The following is a 22,627-nucleotide window of genomic DNA, read 5'->3' as shown; positions in this document are numbered from 1 at the left end:
TTGGCTGTGCGTCTGAACGTTTCTCTTCGGTGGCGAACTTGACTTTACAATCTCTTTTGTGATTGGACGAAAGGGTGTCAGTCACAGCACGTTGATGTCGGAAGTGAATACTCGATCAATCACTTTTAAAGTTTGGTCCTTTGTGGCTGGGATCGGTTTACAGATAACACAGTGTATACACATTTTAAATTGTGTGCTGTTTTTCAGTTTAAAAAAAAAAAAAAAACACAACCAAAAAAAAAAAAACAACAACAAACAGAATTATATAGAGTCAGCCCAGTCAGTATTTGCGTGTGAATAATCTTGACTAACTAGCAATGCTAGCAATGCTGTAGTGCTAGTGGTTACTTAACATTATTCTGATTTAAAAAACAACAAAACAAACAAACAAACAAAAAAAAGAGGTGAAGCCAGACACTTGCGTCGATTTGATTAGCTAGTGGCTTCTCAACCGCCAGCAAGAGCTCATACAGATGCATACATACATACCCGGATTTAACGTCACCGAATAAAGTTGGTTTGAAATTGGACGTTCGATATTCCCAGAAATGCGGAAATTAAGGGACCGTCTCTAAAGTTACATACGACATTGTTGAACACGTTTCTAACTTCAATAGCATTCGAAGGGAATGATGTACAATCACACAACCAACTGGAAAGTGTTCATCTAGGCGTCAGGTATGATGCCCACCTTTTAGATTTTTGATGTTTACTGTACATCATTCCCTTCAAATATTATTGAGCTTTAAGTAAATTGTATATTTATATTTTGTGCATGAGCCCATTCTGTAGTGAAATACATGTCAATATTAACATATGATTTAATAGTTTATTTGTTAAACATAAAAAAATCTAAAAGGTGTGCATCATACCCGACACCTAGATGAACACTTTCCAGTTGGTTATACGACTATAAGTCATTCCCTTCAAATGCTATTGAAGTTAGAAACGTGTTTAACAATGTCGTATGTAACTTTAGAGACGGTCCCTTAATTTCCGCATATCTGGGAATATCGAACGTCCAAGTTGAAACGTCAGTATCTGATTGGTTGAAACAACCCGTGTCACAGTACACTGTTCAGAAACGTTCTTGTAATGTAAGCGATTGCACTGATTTTATTAATAGGGCAATTTTTATTTTTAGATGTTTTACTAGTTATTGCAAAATCCATAAAAGTGTGTAGTTCTTTGCAGTAAAAAAAAACAAAACAAAAACAAACAAACAAAAAAAAAACCCAAACAAAAAAACCTTGACAGACAAGTAATTTAGAGACTTCGAAAGATAGATGTGGTTCAGATTTGAAGAAGAAAGACAGCTCTTCAAAAATAGGCATGCAAATTACAAACCATGCTTGAGCAATATTTGACCCTTGGTAAAAAGTCAAGCACTGGTATATACAAAGAAAGAGAAAATAATAAAAAGAAAAGAAAGAAAATTTGTAGCATGGCGCAGCCAGTAAAAAGGAGTAATATATTACATCCAAAAAAAAAAAAAAAAAAAAAAAAAAAAAACCCACCACAGAACTGTGATATAACGTAGCAGAATTAAACAGATGGTTAATTGAGTTGACAAATAAAAAAAAACACCACTAAGTGAAGTTCAGTTTATTTTTCTGTATAAGAAAACAAAAGGAAATCCAACACAAAAATGAAGGTAGAAGTAAAGGGGAAAACAAGCTTAAACAATATTCTATTTCATAACAACACTTTCACCATCAGTTTGCAGTATACCAAGACCATCTCAAGGAAGATAAAAGATGCTATTTAAAAACCGTAATGAATTAATAATAATCAAACTGTGATAATAGTAATGAAAACAATAGCAAGTAGTAGTTATAACAAGTGATAAGTGTTAATGGAAACAAAAAAAAAAAATCATAAAATCAGTCAAAAAGCAGGTCTCTGCACCACCTCTCGACACCAAACAGTGCAACACTGTGATCCCATTGTTTCGCACTGCGTTCAGGTCATGCTCAGTGAACATGAGCTACAGCTCAACACAGAGTGTTTTTTTAAAAAAAATAAAAAATAACGGAGGTGCGTTAAAAAACAAACAAAAAAAAAGCCACACGCCTCTGAATCATCACGCATCCAAGTGCTCCACTTTGTTTTGGCTGAAACACACGCGTTTTCAGCTCGATATCTCAAAGTCCTTCCTGGACTTGCTGAAAAAGTGTCAAGGTGTGGGAGATCCATTACAAAACTCTCTCTCAAAATGCTTTTTGGTTTGTTTGTTTTTTTTTGTTTTTGTTTTTTTTTTTTTTTAGACAGAAAGCAAGAGAAAGATGAATAACTTTGGAATACCATTTTCATAATAGAGTTCCTTTTAAAAAGTTATCTTTTAGTTTTGCATCTTGTTAAACTATTAATAGTAACATTAATAATAAGAATAACAATATACAACTTTAAAAAAAAAAAAAAAAAAAAAAAATGAAATGAAATGACAGTTCTCTTTAGTATTTCGTTTCCTTCAAACTCACATTGTCGCACTGAGTAGTTTCCGCATCAACAAATTGATACACTTGTCAAAAACCACAGAAAGTACCTCGTGGTCAGCTGGAGATGCATGGGGGGTGGGGGGGTGGGAGTAGTTCCTACCCCAGTACAAGTACTCAGTTTGCACCCACATAAAACACAATGAGTAAAAGGGTATAAAATGACTTCTCTCCCATAAAAACCTGTTGCAAGCAGTGATTATTTGTAATACATTAGGGTTATGACAAACTGAAGAGGGACCAAAAAAAATAAAATAAAATAAAGGTGAAGAAATACAATTAATATAATTTTGTTGTTTCACAAATTTATATCAAAATCATTTAAAATTGCGCTAGCATATAGAATTAACTTTGGCTTTTTGCACAGCGGCTAGGTCTGATCCTTTCCTGTCCACATGTTAATAAAATACAGCAAAAGCTGGCAACACTTCAGTAAAATCTGACATACAGTAAATCACTATAATACAAACATTTATTCCAAGCAGTATGGAAACCTTAAAATATTTCAGACCTTTAAAGGAAGAAAGTGCTGCACGACAACCGTTTGACATTTTTAGATTTAGCCGGTGGAGTTCGAAAAAAAAAAAAATTAAAAATGAAAAAATGTATGATTGTCATGATGGCAAACGGAGGAGCCGTCGTTCCATTAACAGCCTCCTCGAGCGTCTGGATTTCGAAGCGCTCGCCAAGTCCCTCGTTTTTTTTTTTTTTAAAACAAAACAAATATACACGTTCTTATTTGTGTGCGCGCGCCGATATTTAACGATACATCGCGATATTATTGTGGACACTTGATATAATCGCCACTGCCTTTCATTTGGAAGGAGGCTACCTACTTAGGCAGCACTTTTGGCCCCAAGACTAACTCTTCCGTATGGAAAGCAATATAAACACATCAGTCTTCTAAGGGCCCTTATTCTGAGCAAATCTGAAGCGGCATTGCATGTATCCCATAATTCTGTTCACTAGAATTCCATAACAGCCATAAGCTTATTCCATAAATGTCCGAAAGCTTATTTCTGATTCTATATTGCGATAATATTGTAAAATGTGCTAAAAAGCAATCGTCGTGACATTTTAGTATCGACGCTTGCCTACCATCTTTAAAAACTTCCCATCAGCTACATGGAGTTTTTTTTGATACACCCATCATCTTTTTCACTTCGTCAGTCAAATAAAAACAAAAACCTCCCCGCTGATGACGTTTAATAACTCGATTAAAATTTGATCAAAACATAAGAATTCTGAATTAAAACACCATTTAGGCTCAAGCAAAAGCAGTACCATGTATGTAACATCACCGAATAACTTTTGATGAGTTTCAGGTGGCCCGTTGCTAGGTTCCCCCCCCCCAAACAGCCAGAGTGTTTCAAATTAGCAAGAAAGGATAATAAACAAGCACAAAAGAAACAGATGTAAAACAGAGACGAAGCAGTGAAAGACATAAAACGAGACCGTTACAACATAAGCAATTGCATGTCCAGTATAACCAATTCATTTGATTATTATTAGTGAAATGATGTGGCAGCGAGTGATCGGAATAAGGTTCTGTTTAGGATCAAATCTCGCCGACATCCAAAAGTGGAGAGTTCATTCAGGCCCACTGTAATGGTGCAGAATTAAAAGAGCGTTAGCTTTAAAAACGAGCACCTTTTCATTGCCGATTAAAAGTATAAGAGCCGAGTGGGTCCACTTAATTAAGCAGCTGAAGTTCATTTCTTAGCTAGTGCTGCTAGCTGGTGATCTCGAAGAAGCCTGGCTCACAATGCCAGCTGATCCGTTGTTAATCTGCGTCGCGGACTGACCAAAGTTAGTGGTTCTCAGTGTTGCAAGATGCCGGGGAGAGAAAACGTGGTCTCGTGCAGCGGCTCTGGACTCGAATTCTATGTTACACACGTCGCACTTCCCTCTTAGTGTTTCACGAGCTGTTGGCTGACCCGCGGCAGGTGACGGAGAACTTTCCAGAACTGTCAGTTGTACTGGTTTGGGCAGAATTGGACGGTTTGCTCGGAGCGCATTGTACTGCAGGTAAGTGCCCGAGCTGATGTCCAACTTCTTGGAAGGGTCACTGGAACTAGGAGACTGTATAAGGGGAAATAAGAGAGACGCGTGTTCATTCCAAGTTCTTCAAGAGCACAATCCAGAAGTTTTAAAAAGGCATCAGTTAACTGGCGTTAGTTCAAATTCGGTCACGGAGTGAAAGTGAAAATCTCACGGCATTAAGTGTAAATTCTGTCACCGCGATGGTAATGCAAGTTCATAGTAATTGGTCACCATCAATTTTATTACCAAACACCTGCACATCCATGCGATTATCCCGTCCGCCAATCATGTAGAGGCAGCGTGATGTATGAAATTACGCCGATACAAGCAAGAGCTTTAGCAGATCGCATCAAAGGTCTGAATACGGAAAACTGTGCGTCTCAGTGACTTTGCTTGGTTGTTGGTGCCAGATGGGCTAGTTTAAGTATTTCAGAAGCTGATGATCTCCTGGGATTTAAATCCACAACAGGCTCTAGACTTCACACACAATGGAATGAAAAACCTAGGCTGAAACAGTAGACCACACTGAGATCCATGTCCGTCAGCCGAGAATCGGAATATGAGGTTACAGTAGGCACAGGTTCGCTTACGCTAGACAGCTGAAGATCTGAGGAAAAAGAAGAAAAACAAACAAACAAACAAACAAACCCCCACCACCTGGTCTTTTTTCAATCTTCAACTGTCCAGTTTTGGTGAGCCTGTGCCCACTGAAGCTTCCGCTTCCTGTATTTGGCTGACAGACATGGATCTCTAGGTCATCACTGGGGATAAGCAGTGGGCCCCTATGTGGTCTACCTCAAGGTTTAACGTGTAGTGCACTCCTAGATGCTTTTCTGCTCACCCCGGTTGTAAAGGAGAGGCCATTTGAGTTACCGTAGACAACCCACCAGCTTAAAACAGTCTGGCCATTCTCCTCATTAACAAAGTGTTTGCAACACTTTTTTCCCCACTTTGTAAACTCTAAAGACTTTGTGTGAAAACCCCAGATCGGCACTTCAGCAACAGGGAAAAACTCAAACAGACCCGTCTCGCACCAACAGACATGCCACGGTCAAGGTCACGGAGATCGTTGCCTTTTTTTAAAAAAAAAAAAAAAACCCCGGATCTGATGTTTGGATTTGAACATTAACTGAAGCTCTTAACCTGTATCTGCATGATTTCATGCATGTTGCTGCCACATGACTGACAGACATGTAACTGAATGAAAGTGCAGGTATTCCTAACAAAGTGGACGGTGAGTGCATATCGCACAATTTCTTGAACCAGTGAAAAGGCAAGCATGCGTGCTCCACACAACAGCAGTGTCTGGTGTAAAATGAACTGTCCTGTTGAGCAGAGAAGACCATGCCCACGGCATCACTCCCGGTGTAAAATAACCTACATCTGAAACATAAAAAGGTATCCGTTTGGCATTTTAAATCTTTTAAAAAGGGAGTTGAACATACCACGGCGACGCTACTCTTCGTATCAGAACGTCGCCAGACTGATGCTGCAAACAGTTAACGGTCTATTCAAATACTTCCCTACTACAAGCTAGAAACTACACAATTCAGGCCAGTTCTGTAACAAAATCTACAGTGAGGGGAAATAAGTATTCGGACGCATTTGGTTTCGTTTAATATAAACTTCCACTGCATATATCCGCTTCAAATTTACACATAAAACTTTATAATAGTAAATATGAACCCCCCCCCCAAAAAAAAAAATTTTTTTTTTTTTAAGGTATTATGTATTCATATGCAAGCATAAAAAATAAATCGAAGAACAAAATTGATCGGGGGAAAAAGTATTCAGACACTATATTAAAAATACATATGTAAAGGACTCAGAAAGAAAAGGAGAAAGAAAAGAAAAAAAAAAAAGGTCAGGCTCTAGATATAAACGTGGCAATAATTGCACAGTGTTTCATTATAAAATGCTGCCGTTTATTGGGAAGATTTCTTAACACCTCAAGTGGCAATCATGGTGAAGGAACGTCCTCATGTTCTCAGAAACATTATTCAATACTCAAATAGGAAAATCTACATAGAGCTAGCGAAGGCCCTAAACATCCCTGTCAGTACAACTGGTTTGGTAATATCCAAGGGGAAATTTCATGGAATTACAACTAATCATCCCTGGACAGGTGCACCACACGCGAGCTTTCACAATACTAACGATAAAGGGGGTAAGTCACCCGAAAAGATCTGCAGGACGACCCGAATGCAGCTGGAACAACGGTTACACAGATGTATCAAAATCATCTCTGCTCCCGAACCTCACAAAACTCCACTGCTTTAATAAATAAATAAATAAATAAATAAAGCAAGCCCCAGAGACACGTGTCTAATAGCATTTAGCCAAAACGAAACTCGTTTGGAACGATATCTTTTCGTCCGACGAAACAAAAATAAAACTCAAATAATTCGTCACGTTTGGATAAAGAAGGGTTTCGTCAAGATTCCTGTACGATACCAAGAACACCATACCCACAATGAAGTATGGAGGGGGGAGCATCATGATATGGGGATGCCTCTCTGCAAATGGTACTGGGGCACTACACGTCATTATAGGAGATCTGAGGAGAAGATGGATGTTTCAACAAGACAACAACCCCAAACATACAGCCAAAATGACTCAAGGCGGCATTGCATGGCCGATCTCCTAACTTGAATCCCATCAAAAATTGACGAAGATTTATTTTGAAAAGAGCGAATTCATCTGAGGGGCCCTCGTAACCTCGGGGAATTAGAGACGATTTGCCAAGAAGAACGGGTCAAAATTGAACCAAGATGCTGCAAAAAGCTCATTACATCTTAAAGGAGATGTCTCAAAGCTCTAATTGTCAATAACAGCTTTACAAGAACTACTAATTGTACTAATGTTGGTAATCTGTGGTATCCGAATCCTTTTTCCCCTCCGATTCGTTTTGTTTAAAACGTCTCGTGTGCATTTATACATATTTATATACTTGTAAATTTGAATAAATCTGGATATATGCACTGGATTTACACTCACTGTCTACTTTAAGAGGAACACCTGCTCGGTTATGCAGTTATCCAAATCAGCCAATGGCGTGGCAGCAGCACAGTGCATAAAATCATACAGATACAGGTCAAGAGCTTCCGTTCATGTTCACATCAAGCATCAGAATGGGAAAAGTGTGATCGGTCACTTTAAACGTGACACTGAACTATCGCTCGCTCGCTGTTTTTTGCTTTTCGCACCATTCTGTGTGAACTCGAGAGACTGTTGTGCACGAAAGTCCCAGAAGTTTCTGAAATACTCAGCATCCATGCTACGATCAAAGTCCCAGAGATCAGTTTTTCTTCATTCTGATGTTTGACGTGAACATTAACTGAACCTCTTCGCCTGTATCTGTATGATTTTATGCACTGCGCCACGTGACTAACTAAATAACTGCATGAATGTGCAAGTGTACAGCTTGATCTGATGAGCCTTATCGTTAAATTACCAGTAAACATGATTATTTAAAGTGTAAAGATGATCCTACCAGTTTCTCTTGCTGTAGCCTCCAACGCTTCTCCTTGGCACGTGTGTTTTGGAACCAGATCTGCACCACTTTCAGTGGAAGACCAAGCTCGGTCCCCACTGCTTCACACTCTAATGCATTAGGATGGGCACAGGTCTCATAGCAGGACTGGAGAATGGACAGCTGCAGACAGTTCAAATGTGTTCGTGGTCTTCTCGGGGCGGAGTGCTGCTGAATGTAATTGGCTTCTTTTTGGTTTTGGCTGGATGGTGGTGAAGTAACTGTCATGGATGGAGTTACGACTGAAGTTGAAGTGATGATAGGGCGTGGGGTGCTCAGGCCCAGCTGTTCCCTGGACAGAGTATTGATCTTAATTGGACCCTTCTGAGACCAGTAATTCATGCCATTATGTTTCTGAGTTGCCACAGTCAGAGATTTGCTCATTGGTGTAGTGGATACTTTTGGAACCATGCGGCTGGTTGTCCCAGGGGTGTTTTTGTCTTGATCTTGTCCATCCTTCTCCTCGGTCCTGTCTGCTTCACTCTGTCCCTCCAGCTTGGTCTTCTGAGGGTTTGGGGGAATGGCAGCACTACTGGTCAGTATTGGAACTGTAACTAATGGGGCCACAGTTTTGGGGGCGATTTTCACCATTGTAAATGCATTCACTGGTTCACCTTTTGTCTTGGGTGCTGATGTTGTACTGCTGGCAGTGGTAGTTGATGCCACTTCCTTTGGCCTGGTCAGACCATGGATAGGGATTTTCTGTGGTTCTTTGACCTCCAAAAGCTTTTCTGCCTTTTGGGTGTCATTGCTAGTTTGAGACTTAGGTGGGACCCAACCAGTTGTTGGGCTTGAGTTGGATTTGGGGGTACTTGAAAAAATGGGCTTATTTAGTGGCCAAGTAAACTTTATAAGTGGTTTACCGACAGCTGCCAACGTGCCATCACTGATGAAGCGAACTTCCCCTTTACGCTCCCTAGCCCTCATGTTTTGAAACCAAATCTGTACCACCTTCTTTGGCAGGTGCACCCACTCTGATATTTGTTCAAATTCATGCTTTCCTGGGTTTGGGTCTTTGAAATAACATCCATACAGCACATCCAGCTGGTCAGCCTGAATAATTGTCCTGGATCTTCTCATGTCCCTGAACCTTCTTGCATTAGTTCTTTTTTGGTCTCTTGACTTGTCTTGTTCACTCTCTTTTAAGGAGGCATTTACTTTCTCGGCAGCCCTCATGAACACTGTGCTTGTCTTAGCCAAGTTATTGTGGTTACTAATGGTAGTGTTGGAGTTTGGGATTGTAATGGCAGTATCAGGCTTTACCTGAACAACAATAAGACTCCCATCTGCAGGGACACCAACAGCTGTAGGCCTTAATCCAAGACCATCAAGCAAAGCAGTCTTTTGTATAGATACCTTGCTGTTTGCTGAGACAGATGTGGTTGTTGTGGAACTTTGATGTTTCCCTATACTGAGATCTAAGGCAGACTCGCATTCACTGCCATTGGATATGAATTGGGTGGATTGCACAAGGGAACCAATGGCTGCTCCATGAAGTGGGTCAGAAAATGGAGCTTGAGTGCGAGTAATAGTTGGGGGACTTGTGAAGGTTGCTACTTTGGTTCGGTCTGCTTCAGAAACACCAACTCCAACAACAGATGACGGAACTGAAAGGACATAGGGACTGAATAACTGAGTAGAAAATGGGGCCAGAGAAAGGGAAAGAGGCAAAGGATGCAAGATTCCAGCTGGAAGACCCTGATGGTCAACTGTAACCGAAAGAGGAGTAGGAGGATCAGCTTGTGCTTCTAACTGAAGGTCAAGATCAGCATCATGCCTCTCCTTTTTGCATTCGGATTCCTCCTTATCTAGCTCCCGCTTTCTCTTTTTGTTTTTTGCACTCTGATCTTCATCTTCATCCTCTGCATCTGAAAGAAAGACTGTGGTGGAGCGGAGAACCTTTCCTCCACCGCTTGACCTTTCCCCTGATGTTTCTATCTGTGAAGGCTGTTTAACTGGGCTACCTGGATCTTCTTTCAACGAGCTACTTTGGCTCTCCTCGTCTGTCACGATAACAGAAGTGTAGAATTCTTCATTTTCTGAGTCAGAAGTTAAGCACAAGTCCCCCTGGTTTTGGCCATATACCTTTTCTTTGTGTATTTCAGAACTGTTAGAGAGATCCATCGCGTGACTACTGCCAGCTGATGGACTCTGTCCATATTCGCTTTCATCTATCATTAGAGCACCTTCGTCATCTTCAATGCTTCCTTCTATTTCATCATGCTCCATTGCTTCTGCACCACGTCTCTCTTTGGCACGGCGGGCGTCGACTAGCCATCTTCGTACCTCATCCTCAGTTAGTCCTACTTCCCTTCCAAGGGCTTCACAGTCCTCTCTTGGTGGAATTGCTGAATCAGCCTCATTTCGTGACTCAATAAAGGCCCACAGAACCTGAGACTGAAACTCAGTTAGTACTGGAGGTCGTGAGGACAAGATTGCATGAGCCTTGTCACTCTTATGCTGTGAGGACGTTAAGGCAAGGTTAGTGTTCAAGGGGTTGCATTTTGCAGGACTACGTTTTACTTCTGAATTATTAACAGTATTTTTATCACCGTGTGTGGGAGACTGACAAGATTCAGTGAGACAAGATGAAGGGCAACTGCACTGAAAGTCCTGGCCTGCCGAGTCTTTATTTGCATCTGAACTTTTTGTATTTTTTCCCAGACCCCCCTCTTCAACTGTACTTTCCATATCAATATCATCCTTCTCTTGATTCTCATCAGTGCATATCATGGTATCCTCAACACCTTTATTCTCAAATTTTAAGCTGTTGCACTCTTGTGTAACCTCTCCCTTATTCACATCGCTTTTCAATGAACCATCATCAGTGGTCCAGGCTTCTTCAGACGTCTGTGGCACTTGTTGATCACAAGACTCCTGTTGTGGTTCCTCATTTTTTACTTTTGTGCCTGCTCCCTTATCAGCACTACTGTCATTCTCTTCTGAAGGCATCTGGGCTGCATTGCTGAGTCTAAAAGCAGCCCACTGATTCTGCAAACCACCGAGTCCTTGGGCCAAGAGAGCCTGTTGTGCTGAGCTGAGACCAAGGACTGGAAGCGTTTGCTGCAAAAGTTGTTTCGAGGATTCTGAGGTTGGACTCTGAGGTTGGAGTCCATTCAAGATAAGGGGCATAAGCATTTGAGGCTGGGTTATTAGCTGAGGACTTGTTGTGCCTGGTGCAGCACCTGTTCCAGCAGCAAAGAGAGAGGGGAGGATGGAGTGTGGAACAGAGTTTGGACTAGAGGTTAAGAGAGTAAGAAAAGCCGATACTGCCTGAGCTGAGGCCACTGGGGAGGAAAGCAATGAGGGTGCAGGCTGAGGCTTAACCTGTTCTTCATCTTTGGTCATCGCTTGGGATGCAGTCAGGCTTGTTTGTGTGACACAATTACTGGTTGTAACATAAGCTAACTGTGTGGTATTAGCCACAGTAGTGGCTGCCACATTTGCTGCTACATTTCCATTTCCTGCATTTGTTGTGGAATTAGTTGCAGCGTTTCCAGCATTCCTGCTACGACTCTGATGCAATACAGACTTTAAATGACTTTCCAGGGTGATGGCATGATTATAAGAGACACGACACACTGCACACTGGTACGGTTTGTTTGAGATGTAAGGACGAGCAAGAATAGGGGTTGAGGAATCACCATCATTCCCTGCTCCTGTTCTCATCCTTTGGATATGGGTGGCTGAATTATAATGTACACTCAATGCCGATCTAGAGGGAAAGAACTCCAAACATGCGTGACACTTGAAAGGGTGGGTAACATCACCATCGGCAGCAGCACTGCTTTTATCATTGGATTTATCATCATTGACCGAAGCTTCAGATCTTTCAGGCTGGGTAACATTATCCTGATTTGATTCCATGTTCCTCCATTCGTTCTCATTTCCCACTCCTCCCAATTCATCACACACCTCTTTTTCCTGGGAGGAACCATCTTGGTCAGTTACACTAGACATGGCTTCATTCTGAGACTCCACTAAAGGCGAATTTTCTGAACACTGCTGCTGTGAAGTGCCATCTGGGGGAAAAAGAAAAAAAAAAAGATAAATGAAATGGAACATTGATATTTGTTTTCTAAAACGTTCATTTCTATCGGTATGAATGCTTATATCATCTAACTAGTAGTGAATGCTTGCAATGGAAGCCGAGGACTAAACTTACTGAGATCATTTTGTGCACCGGACTCTCCGTCTTCGTCACTGGAACAGTTCTTGGGAGCAGCCTTAAAAGAGTAAAAGTAAAAAGGCATAAAGATTTAAAAAGGTACTGTTTAATATTTACAGTCCCTGCCGAAACTACTGGAACAGCAAGGCCAAGTCATTCGTGCGTGCTGTACACCAAAGACATTTGGATTTCAGATCAAAAGATGGATATGAGACAAGAGTTTAGAATTTTAGCTTTTATTTCTTGGTATTTACATCTAGATGTGTTAAACACCATAAAACATAGAACCTTTTGTGTCAGACCACCCAATTTTTAGGTGCACAAATGTATACGAACAAACAAGTCTTTAAAGTCAAACTCAATATCTGGTTGCATATCCCTTGCTTGCAATAACTACAGCAAGCCTGTGGCTCGAATTGAAATCACCAAATTTTCGGTTTCTTCTTTTGTGATTCTTTTCCCCTTTCTCGGCCTCTTTCAGTTGTTGTTTGTTCAGGGGGGTTCCTCCCTTCAGTCTCCTCAATTGCGTTAAGGTCTGGTGATTGACGTGGACAGTCTAAAATCTTCCACCTTTTCCCCCCATTGATAAAGTCCCTTGTGGAGTCGGCGGTGTGTTCTGGATCGTCGTCGTGCTGCATGATGAAGTTCCTCCCGTTTAATCTGGATGCATTTCTGTGTACACTGGCAGACAAAATGTTCCTGAAATCTTCTGAATTCATTCGACTGCCACCATCATGAGTTACATCATCAATGAAGATTAGTGAGTCTGTTCCAGAAGCAACCATGCAAACCCAAGCCATGACACAACCTCCACCATGTTTCATGGATGAGCTTGTTTGTTTTGCATCATAAGCAGATATTTATTTTCTTCACACTTTGGCCTTTCCATCACTTTGGTAGAGGTTAATCTTTGTTCCAGAACTTCTGTCTCTCATCTCGATTTCTTTGTGAACTGCAATCTGGCTTTCCGAATCTTACCGTTGAAGAGTGGTTTGTATCTCAAAGTCTTCTTAAAATGGTAGATTGTGATATCTTCACCCCTGCCCTGTGGAGGTCGTTGATGTCACGGACTGTTTTTTTTTCCACAGCTCTCATAATAATGAGTCTTTATTGGTCACATATACGGTGGAGCACAGTGAAATTGTTTTCTTCGCATAATGTTCGTCATCAGCTGCTGTTGTTGTTTTCCATGGCTGACTCATTCGCTGTCTGATGCTCAGTACACCAGTGGTTTCTTTCTTTTTCAGGACATTCCAAATTGTTATATTGACTATGCCCGATGTTCGTGCAATGCCTCTGATTGATTTTCCCTCTTTTTTTTCCCCCCCAAGGGCTTGCTTCGCTCCCATCGACAGCTCTCTGATCTTCATGTTGGCTTATCCTCATCAACAACAAATGCCGTCTTCACACGTGAAACCGAAGGCTAAAAGCAAGAGTAGATGTTCAGAGCTATGTACTGTTTAAACAATCAATCTAACAGGACACACCTGGGTAAGAAGAAACATCCGTCAGTCACATGTTCCAATATTTTTGCTCACCTACAAATTGGGTGATCTGATACAAAATGTGCCACGTACTATGTTTTATTATTTACTATGTTTTACATATAAAAACCAGAAAATAAAAGCAGAAATTCTAAACTCTCTCCTTGTTCATCTTTTGATAAAACCCAAATGTCTTCAGTCTACAGCGAAAACTAATGAACTGGCCTTGCCATTCCAGTAGTTTCAGATGGGACTGTATAGTCTTTCACAAAATTCACATACTCTAACTGGTGTGCAAGTTATGAATATTACGACTATTTAAAGCTGGAGAAAGGTTAAAGCTAGCTGCTTTCATGAGTTCAGTAGAATAAAATGCAACAAAATCCCCCTCAGCCAAACTTTTCACAAGATCACATCGACACAACGATAATAATTACTCACAATGTCCAATAGCTTATCAAGGCAAGCAGGAAGCACGCTGTGTTTTTCGGCCAGGTGCAACGCAAGACCATCGCGGTCTAATTGACCTTGTTGACACAAAGGACACAGCCACATTGACCCCCCATCGCTGTCCCCACCCATGGTCTCTCCCAGCTCCTCCTGAAATAAAAAAGGGACACCGTTAACCATCACAGAGCACAAACGTTTTTCTTTAGTTCAGTTGTATAACTTTAGTTCCACATTCTCCTGTAGACTGCGGTTCTTTGTCCTCATTAAAAATGAAAACTACACTATTTTATACATTAAACAAAATTATTATTCTCAATGCTAAATCACACAATCTTCAATAAACAGAATATACATTGAATTTTACAGGCAGACTGATGTGCAAATTCTAATTCAAATTTCAAGAACAATTTGAAATGCCCATTTCAGTAGCTATGCAACAACGACAGAAGTAAAATGAGGTAAATTAAAAATAAATAAATAAATAAATAAAAAAGAGGAACGTAGGTGCTCACCTTGTGCGTAACTTGGAGTACCCCAAAATTATACCGCTGTTTTCTCTGTTCCACAAGCCAATGGCTTTTTTAAGCAATAATGCATTTTTAAATAACATTTTCTACTAGACTGACCATGTTTCAGGGATGTGTCTACAGACTGATGTCGAACTGTGGCTTTGATCAATAGTTGTTCTCAGGCCCCATGACATGATCTTCCTGAAGTTATCAGAGTTTAAGTGAATCCCACATGGCTCGCAATTTTAACATAATGTACTACATAGGGCAGAGAATCCCCTGGTTTTTTTTTTTGGTTTTTTTTTGGCCTGGATCAATGGCGTCGAACTCAAATTCAGTCCGGACCACATCAGCATGTTTGTGAACCTTCGAAGGGCCATAATCTACGGTTATTAGGACATTCCTAGAAAAAAAGAAGGTATAACAGAACCTATTCTTAAATGTTTCTTCATGGAGGTTAACATAACATGATATACAGGTGTGTGTCAAATAACATTGTTCTTTGGTGCAGTAACTGAGCTATAACCGCAGTTAAATCTACAAAAGTTAAATCTGTTGGGTTTTTTTTTACGTTGTCATTATGTTCAGTGGAGCTGTCATTAAGATATTTTATGGCAACATTATCAATGTAGGTTACATTTACACTTATGCATTTAGCAGATGCTTTTATCCAAAGCGACTTACAAATGAGGAAATACGAGCAGAGCGATATGACGCGGACGGTGACGCCATGAATTTTCCACCCAATCTTGTGCGCGATACAAGTCGTGCTACCATACAAGATTTTTCATTGAGTTCTAGAGGACTAAAGTGTACAGTAGTGTTGTAAGAGCCAGTGTGAATCCAGAAATTAATATTACTAATTTTTTTTTTTTTTTTTTACAGCCCCTTCTGAAAGTATTGGAACAGCATGGCCAATTCTGTTTATTTTGCTATTGAACACATTTGGGTTTGATATCAGAAAATGAATGAGACAATAGATCAGAACTACAGCTTTCATTTCCTGATATTTACATATAATTAGAACAAGGCACTTTTGGTGGCAGACCAAACTTTCTTTGGTGAACGAACGTATAGGAACAGATAATCTTACGCAACACTTAATATTTGTTTGCATATCACTTGCTTGCAATAAATGGGGGTGGGGCAGGGTGCTGGTGAGTGGTTTGCATCTTGTAGTATGGCCTCTATATTTCTGCTCTCAAAGTTTTTTTGGAATGGTGGATTGTGATGCTTCACTCCGGCCCGGTGGAGATCGTTGGTTAAGGGTTTTTCCCTTACAGCTTTCACAATATTTCCATCAACTGCTGTCTTCCTCTTCTTTTCCCAGGACATTCCATATTGTTGTACTGGCTATGCCTAATGCTTGTGCATTGGCTCCGTTAGATTTTCCCTTTTCTTATCGGCTTCAGAATGACTTGCTTTTCTCCCATAGCAAGCTCTCAGATCTTCATGTTGGTTTATCCTTTTTAACAACAAATGCAGTCTTCACAGGTGAATCCCAGGTATCAGACCATGCTTAGACATTCAGAGCTATTAACTGTTTAAACAAATCAATCTAACAGGGCAAATCTGGGTAACAAGAAATACCTGTTAAGTCACGTGTTCCAATATTTTTGACCACTCGAAAAACAGGTGGGTTCAAACAAAAAGGTGCCATGTTCCAAGTGGTTTAACAAAACTAGACGTAAAATATCAGTAAATGAAAGCTGAAATTCTGATCTATTCTCTCATACTCATCTTTTGATCTCAAACCCAAATGAATTCGGTGAATAGCAAAAACAATAGAATTGACCTTGCCGTCCTAAAACTCTCAGAGGGTATTCTAAATGTAAATCTACGGTCAAGACCCCGCAGAATGTAGTTCACAGCTACGCCACTGCGAACAGCAGACACGTTTCTGAATCGTTCCAAGTCGTACTCGCGTCAAATGGAGTGTTGATTGGAACACACACACACTTCAGCACCGAAAGACGCAATCATGCACATGCTTTACAGCGATGTGCGCTGAACGTGCTCGGCCACAACACTACGGCTCTGGGGTGTTGTGCGGTAGTTTATTTTGCCCATTCACACAGGCCTCGAGTTTGGAGTAGACGGCAAAGAAAGCTTCCAAACACTAATGAATAAATGAATACAAACAAGTACCTGAGAACACTAACACAATCTGAAATCTTTGTGGATGGCACCAGAGAGCCACGGAGGTGGAGATGAGACTAATTAGGTTCAACAAGAATAACAACTTGGAACCTAAGCAAGGAAGTCCAATGAATTAATCAATCTACCCCTTGGGCAAGTAAAAGCTCCATTGTGTTGCCCAGTCCCATGTTTAGGTTATTTAAAACAAACGAAAAAACCCCCGCAGCAGCTAACATAACGATGTACGGCAAGCTAGTTACACTCCCCTCCGAAAGTATTGGAACGGCAAGGCCAATTACATTGTTTTTGCTACAAACTGAAGACATTTGGGTTGGAGATCATAAGATGAATATGATCTGACGGATCAGAAGCCTTCGCTTCCTGCTATTTACGTCTAAAATGTGTCCAACAACTCAGAACATGCCGGCTCTGGTGGCACTTGAAAAATGGGTGGGTTCAAACAAAAAGGTGTCACGTTCTAAGCTGTTGAACACATCGAGCTGTAAATATCAGGAAATGAAAGTTGAATTTTTTTATATCCATCGTCTGATTCATCTTCTCCATGACCTCCAACCGAAATGTTTTCAGTGTATAGCTAAAACAAAAGAACTGGCCATGCCGTTCCAATACTTTCAGAGGGGACTAAGAGAAACAAAACATGTCTATCAATTTCCAGGGAGGGGACAACTGTGTAGCCATACTGTAGAGCTTATCCGCTCCTGACGTGTGGTGGTGTCATGATGCAGCCTGACGTGAAGTGGAATTACTGTTTCCACCCCGGAGTTGACTCTTTTCCTCTAACAGCATGTCCCAAAGTGTTTCAATCCTCTTACACAACAATTTAACAGTAAACAGTACGGCCTGCTCTAAAGTATCAAAGCACTTCACATGCCACCGTGCTGCTGGCCTCATGACGTAACCTGCGTCTTCATAAGAGTAACATTTCAATTTTAACCGGTTGTTTGTGGCTGAACCTTTTTAAATAAACTGCTGTGTATTGCGTCCTAGCTAGTTTTCTAGCTGTATGGCAGTCATGGTCACATTTACCTATCTTTCTTGTCCCGTCAGAAAACATTATCTTGTGAGACTTTAGCAAAAACGTTGGGTAGTTTTTAATGACAACTGGATTTAAAAAAATGACAGCACGTGTTCGCGAACAGATGATTACGAGATTAAATTTCTCTCACGGCAAAACACGAATCACACGGCATGTGCATAACAGCGTTGGGCGACGAGTAGCAAAGCTATTCAAATCAAATCAGCTTGTGATCGATTACTTTTTCCTTTTCACCTTATAGCGCTAATAAATACTACAGTTTTACATTTTTATAGCATACACGATATATATATTTTTACATGTGTTTTCTGTCGTCGAGTCATCCCGCTTTTGGCTTACGTTAAAGTCGATCCTATTAATTCCAGGTATTAAAAACTAAGAGTCAACGTACACATTCATGCATTCGCCTCACCGCTCGGAGCAAACAAAATTAATTTTGCCTCAAACGTTTCAAGTTAGTAGGTCGGGCAGCGGATATTTACTCGGTCTTTATTTCGAATTTGTTTGGTCAGAATTGTACAAATCGGGGTTTGCGCAAGATGTCTAGTTGAAAAACATGTACAGAACCAGTAAAACCATGTACTGAATACAGTCACCTTGCATTAGTGTGGGGGTCTTGTATCTGATTGACAAGCACTTGGTAATATTCTCACGCTGAGCTCTGGAGTAGTATCTATTTCAATGAAATGCAAATAAATATTTTCTGGTATGCTATATATATATATATATATAATTGAAAATAAACAAAACAATTAATCTGGAAACACATGATCATGAACTCGTTGTCAAAAATAATCGTTAGCTGCACCACTAATTTACAGCTACGTTTATTTTATGGCGTGTCCACGAGACAAATGAGTTCCTCTTATCATATCCTGTTAGAACAACTATGAACAATCGCTGCATCATGAGCCTCTCTCTTTTTTAATAAGACATTAAGACAAAAAAAAAGAGAGGTGTCATGCTATCAATAAATCCAAAAGCAAAAAAAAAAAAAACCCAAAACAATTACTGACTGTTCCAAAGCTCTAAAACTGGAGACTCCTTCCATAAATCCTAAACATCTTATTTAACAAAAAGTAATTAATGAGAACAACTTCTTTTAATCTGTTTCCTATTAGTCTTAGATTATGTGAAGTATCCATTAGGGTTGCCTCATATATATATATATATAAAAATAAAAAGGTACTACACGATACTAAAGCTTCAAAATACCGCCAATGCCACTGTATATACGCCACTTGCAGCAGACATAAAAGTTAGCGACACTTAACCTTTATTGTGACATTTAACCTAAATTCTTTACCTTAATGTTTAAAGATTTTAAGCGAGCTAACGACACGCTAATTGCCGTGTATACATACTACAATTGGCCAGGTTCGCAAATAAGCAAGCTAATATTATGCTAACCACTGTGTGTAAATAAAAAATTAGCTGTGTATGACAGTAAGCGAGCTAACGTTCCCAATTTTATGATTTTTTTTTGGGGGGGGGGGGGGGGGGGGGGGGAGTTCATTTCCAAGCAGTTATTTACTTTTAATGTTGTGTGCTTGGTACTCTGATGACAATTTCCACTTGCATCATTTCATTGCTCCAGAGAACAACAGATGCAACACGTGGCACGTTGAATTAGTCGCTTGCTAATTGTACGACTGTTCTTGAGGTTTACCCCCCCCCCCCCCAACAGCCAGTTATTCGTGCTCACTAATAAAATATCTGTAGGAAAATCTGATTTGTCTTTTCATTTACATCATATTTCAGTAAATTTGGTTAATCTGAAGGACAAAATCAACCCTGTTTCGTGATACTTCAGCTGGTATAATATCGTAAGATACGTTTTACGCCATCATGACGACCCTGGCGTCCAGCGTACATCTCGGCGATAAGTCGGCACTGCCGTCAGAGGTGCTCTTATAGAAACTTATCCTTTCCTTCTGACCGATAAGTTTCGAGAATTCAACACTGCCATGGTATAAACAGTATACAGAAAGAGGAGACGTACAGTGCCATCATTTTGGTACCAAGAAATAATGCTGTACGCTCTTAGTACGATTAACTGTTTCGATTGGCCATCTTATAAACACCTATAATAGTGTTTCCCAATCAGAAAGGGCTCCTAGTTGAACTCCAATCAATGAACCCTCGAAGACTTACCGTCACCCAACAAGAATATTGGCGCAAACATCGTGAGTTATCTGCCATCGACAAATTGGTGTAATTAATATCCGTTAAAACAACATAAAGCAGGGGTGAACATTTTTTTGGTTGTTTAAATATTTTATAGAAACAAAATATAATTATACATATACACACACACATGTATGCACATGCATATACACACATAAACTAGACACATATCCATTGCTTCACATGGCTGTAAATAAGTAAATACCTGTGTTTTTAAAAAAAAAAAAAAAAAAAGGTCTATTTATATTGTTAAAGACAACATAGTGTAACTTGTAAATATTACACAATCCACCCTGACAGCTTAATTAACACCGTAGAGGTCTGGGAAATTAATTAAACCATCAAAAATATTCACTGCGGATTATATAAATGACCAACATTGATGCCAAATGTAAATCAGATCAAAAACTCATCGTGATGATTTTGCTGCAGTGTAATGTCGCTTTAAAATAAATAAATAAATAAACAAACACCACTCGTCGTCTGAACATCATTTAAATAATAAAAAAATAATAAATAAAAAAAAAAAAATTTAAATCACCAGGCTGAAAATTACTACTTCAGCATTGATTATACTCAGTTTTGCTTCATTTGCATGCGAGGACACCGAGAAATTTCGGTGTATGATGCAACTGTAAAGGAAATGCCAATAGTGTCCATTTGCAGTGGTCTATCTGCTACGCCAATTAGCTTTCGTGCTACACACAGTGGTCCTGCACGCCTCGATAAAAGTGCTCTGAACTCACCCAAGTCCTACAGAGCCTACAAAAATAATACCTACGAAGCAATTCGTGTAATCCAGATTGGTTTCAGAGCCCTACGGCGTCCGTTAACTCCGGATAATTTTGCTAATTAAGCCACAGCCTCATTAGCAAGAACCAATTAGCAGGGTTAGCCATCGTGGCTAGCTACCACTCCAATTAGCTCGATTATCACGAAGCCTAACGTGTAAAGCTCCTTCATTCCGGTCTGTTTTGAACACTAGTCGATTCCAACTCGGATCCAGGCTGGGATCATTTCATTAGGACACGGCGATTGAAGTCAAAACAACCCAAATCGCCTGCCACCTCACCTAGCCATCTAGGAAAACTAAACAAAATTGGCTAGCTAACTAATTATGCATCGCTTATCAAGCTGTGGGAGCCGTCTTTCAACTTAGAATTAAAGCTACAAATTGAAGCACAAACGGACAAGTTGTGCAGCGAATCTGGATATGGGTCGGTATTCTACCGTAAAAACAGACTCAAAGTCAGAATGCACTAATTGAATTTTCGTAAACAGGCTTTTATCCTCTTCTCATTTAAAGCCACGGCCTTGATTAGTGTCCTTATCCGCAGATTGTAGCGTGTTGGTGGGGTACGCAGTGCACACCGCCCGCCGGAAACTGAGGCCTACCCCCGACTGAAGCTATTTAATTAATACCTTTAGATTCCTCTAACAGAGGTGTACAAATTTAAAACATTCCCCCATTGACTGCCCTTCTTACATTGCTTAACAAATCCGAACCCTGCCCTTCAGTACCTACAACTTCATCGTCCAACAACAAGACAATTAGTGACAAACATAACTATTTTTACGAGCGTCGTGTACAGTGATTAGCGTCCGGATAATAAACGGCGTGCTACGAAAAAGAGCTACGAGGCAGAAAAGTTTGCAATTTAGCAGCCGAAATCCAACTAAATACACACTGGAAGAATTCAACACGCTACGGCAATTAGTCGCCGATTTTTTATTTTTTATTTTTCCTCCCCCCCCAAGCGCAATCAAGTCGACAACACCCGTGATCTCCGTTTAATTCAGCTATAACGTGGTTTAATTAACACTAAAGCAATTAGTGAAAGCGTTTACCTGCATGGTGACGACTCACTGCAGCGCTTCCTGTCGCTCTACAACACTGAAAAGTTTTTCTTTTCTCTCTCTCTCTCCCTCTCTCTCTCTCCCTCTCTCACTCCCTCCCTCCCTGTAGTAAACACACAACAGCTCCCCCCAAAGCCCACACACGTTAACCAAGACGCGTTTTCACCCACAGCCACTGTGATTAACTAAACTGATAAACCCATTAAACATTATGCAGTTTTAACTCCATGTCTTTCATTAATGCTTACACCGCAGCCTCGGCTCAACTATCCAATCTGATTGGTCAGAAGCTGTTGATTCATTTTCTATGACAGAAAGTAGTTCCGGAAGTAGTTCAAATAATCATATTAAGGCTAATAATAAAGGCATTTATTATTATTTTATTACAAATAATTTCATGTTATCTATCTATCTATCCATCTATATGTACGTTTAGACAACCTCATTCTATATTTTATTTTTTTTCTCTCTCCACATTTTAGAATAATAATAATAAAGTCATCAAAATTCTGGAATAACACAACTGAAACTATGGGGATTATGTTGTGATAATAAATAAATAAATAAATAAATAAATAAATAAATAAATAAAATCCCAAATAAATCAAGATAATCAAAAAATAAAAAAATCCAAAATAAATCAAGATCATTTTGTATTTTAGCATCTTCAAAGTAGACACGCTTTTTCGACCTAGAATTTCCAGAA

The 22,627-nt window shown here is 40.0% G+C and overlaps 1 protein-coding gene across 4 annotated transcripts; it reads right to left on the bottom strand.

Moving 5' to 3' along the window:
• Positions 1–1,590: 1,590 nt before the first annotated feature.
• zfhx2 (zinc finger homeobox 2) lies at positions 1,591–22,184 on the bottom strand. 4 transcript variants are annotated; one of them, XM_053674736.1, is made up of 5 exons: positions 21,913–22,184; positions 14,164–14,322; positions 12,236–12,296; positions 8,032–12,092; positions 1,591–4,577 (listed from the first exon to the last, which is right to left on the bottom strand). In XM_053674736.1, exons 1-5 carry the CDS (start codon positions 21,916–21,918, stop codon positions 4,215–4,217), a joined length of 4,650 nt encoding a protein of 1,549 aa, XP_053530711.1. In that variant the 5' UTR covers positions 21,919–22,184; the 3' UTR covers positions 1,591–4,214. The 4 variants fall into 4 exon arrangements, with proteins under 4 accessions (XP_053530711.1, XP_053530710.1, XP_053530712.1 ...); XM_053674735.1 differs by having other exon boundaries at positions 14,164–15,084; positions 21,913–22,026; XM_053674737.1 differs by lacking the exon at positions 21,913–22,184 and adding an exon at positions 14,685–18,833.
• Positions 22,185–22,627: the final 443 nt, after the last annotated feature.

The sequence above is a fragment of the Ictalurus punctatus genome, chromosome 23, assembly GCF_001660625.3.
Source record: "Ictalurus punctatus breed USDA103 chromosome 23, Coco_2.0, whole genome shotgun sequence".
NCBI classification, from domain to species: Eukaryota; Metazoa; Chordata; class Actinopteri; order Siluriformes; family Ictaluridae; genus Ictalurus; species Ictalurus punctatus.
Note: the sequence above shows the minus strand (reverse complement) of the source record. Positions and strands in the feature narration are given on the sequence as shown.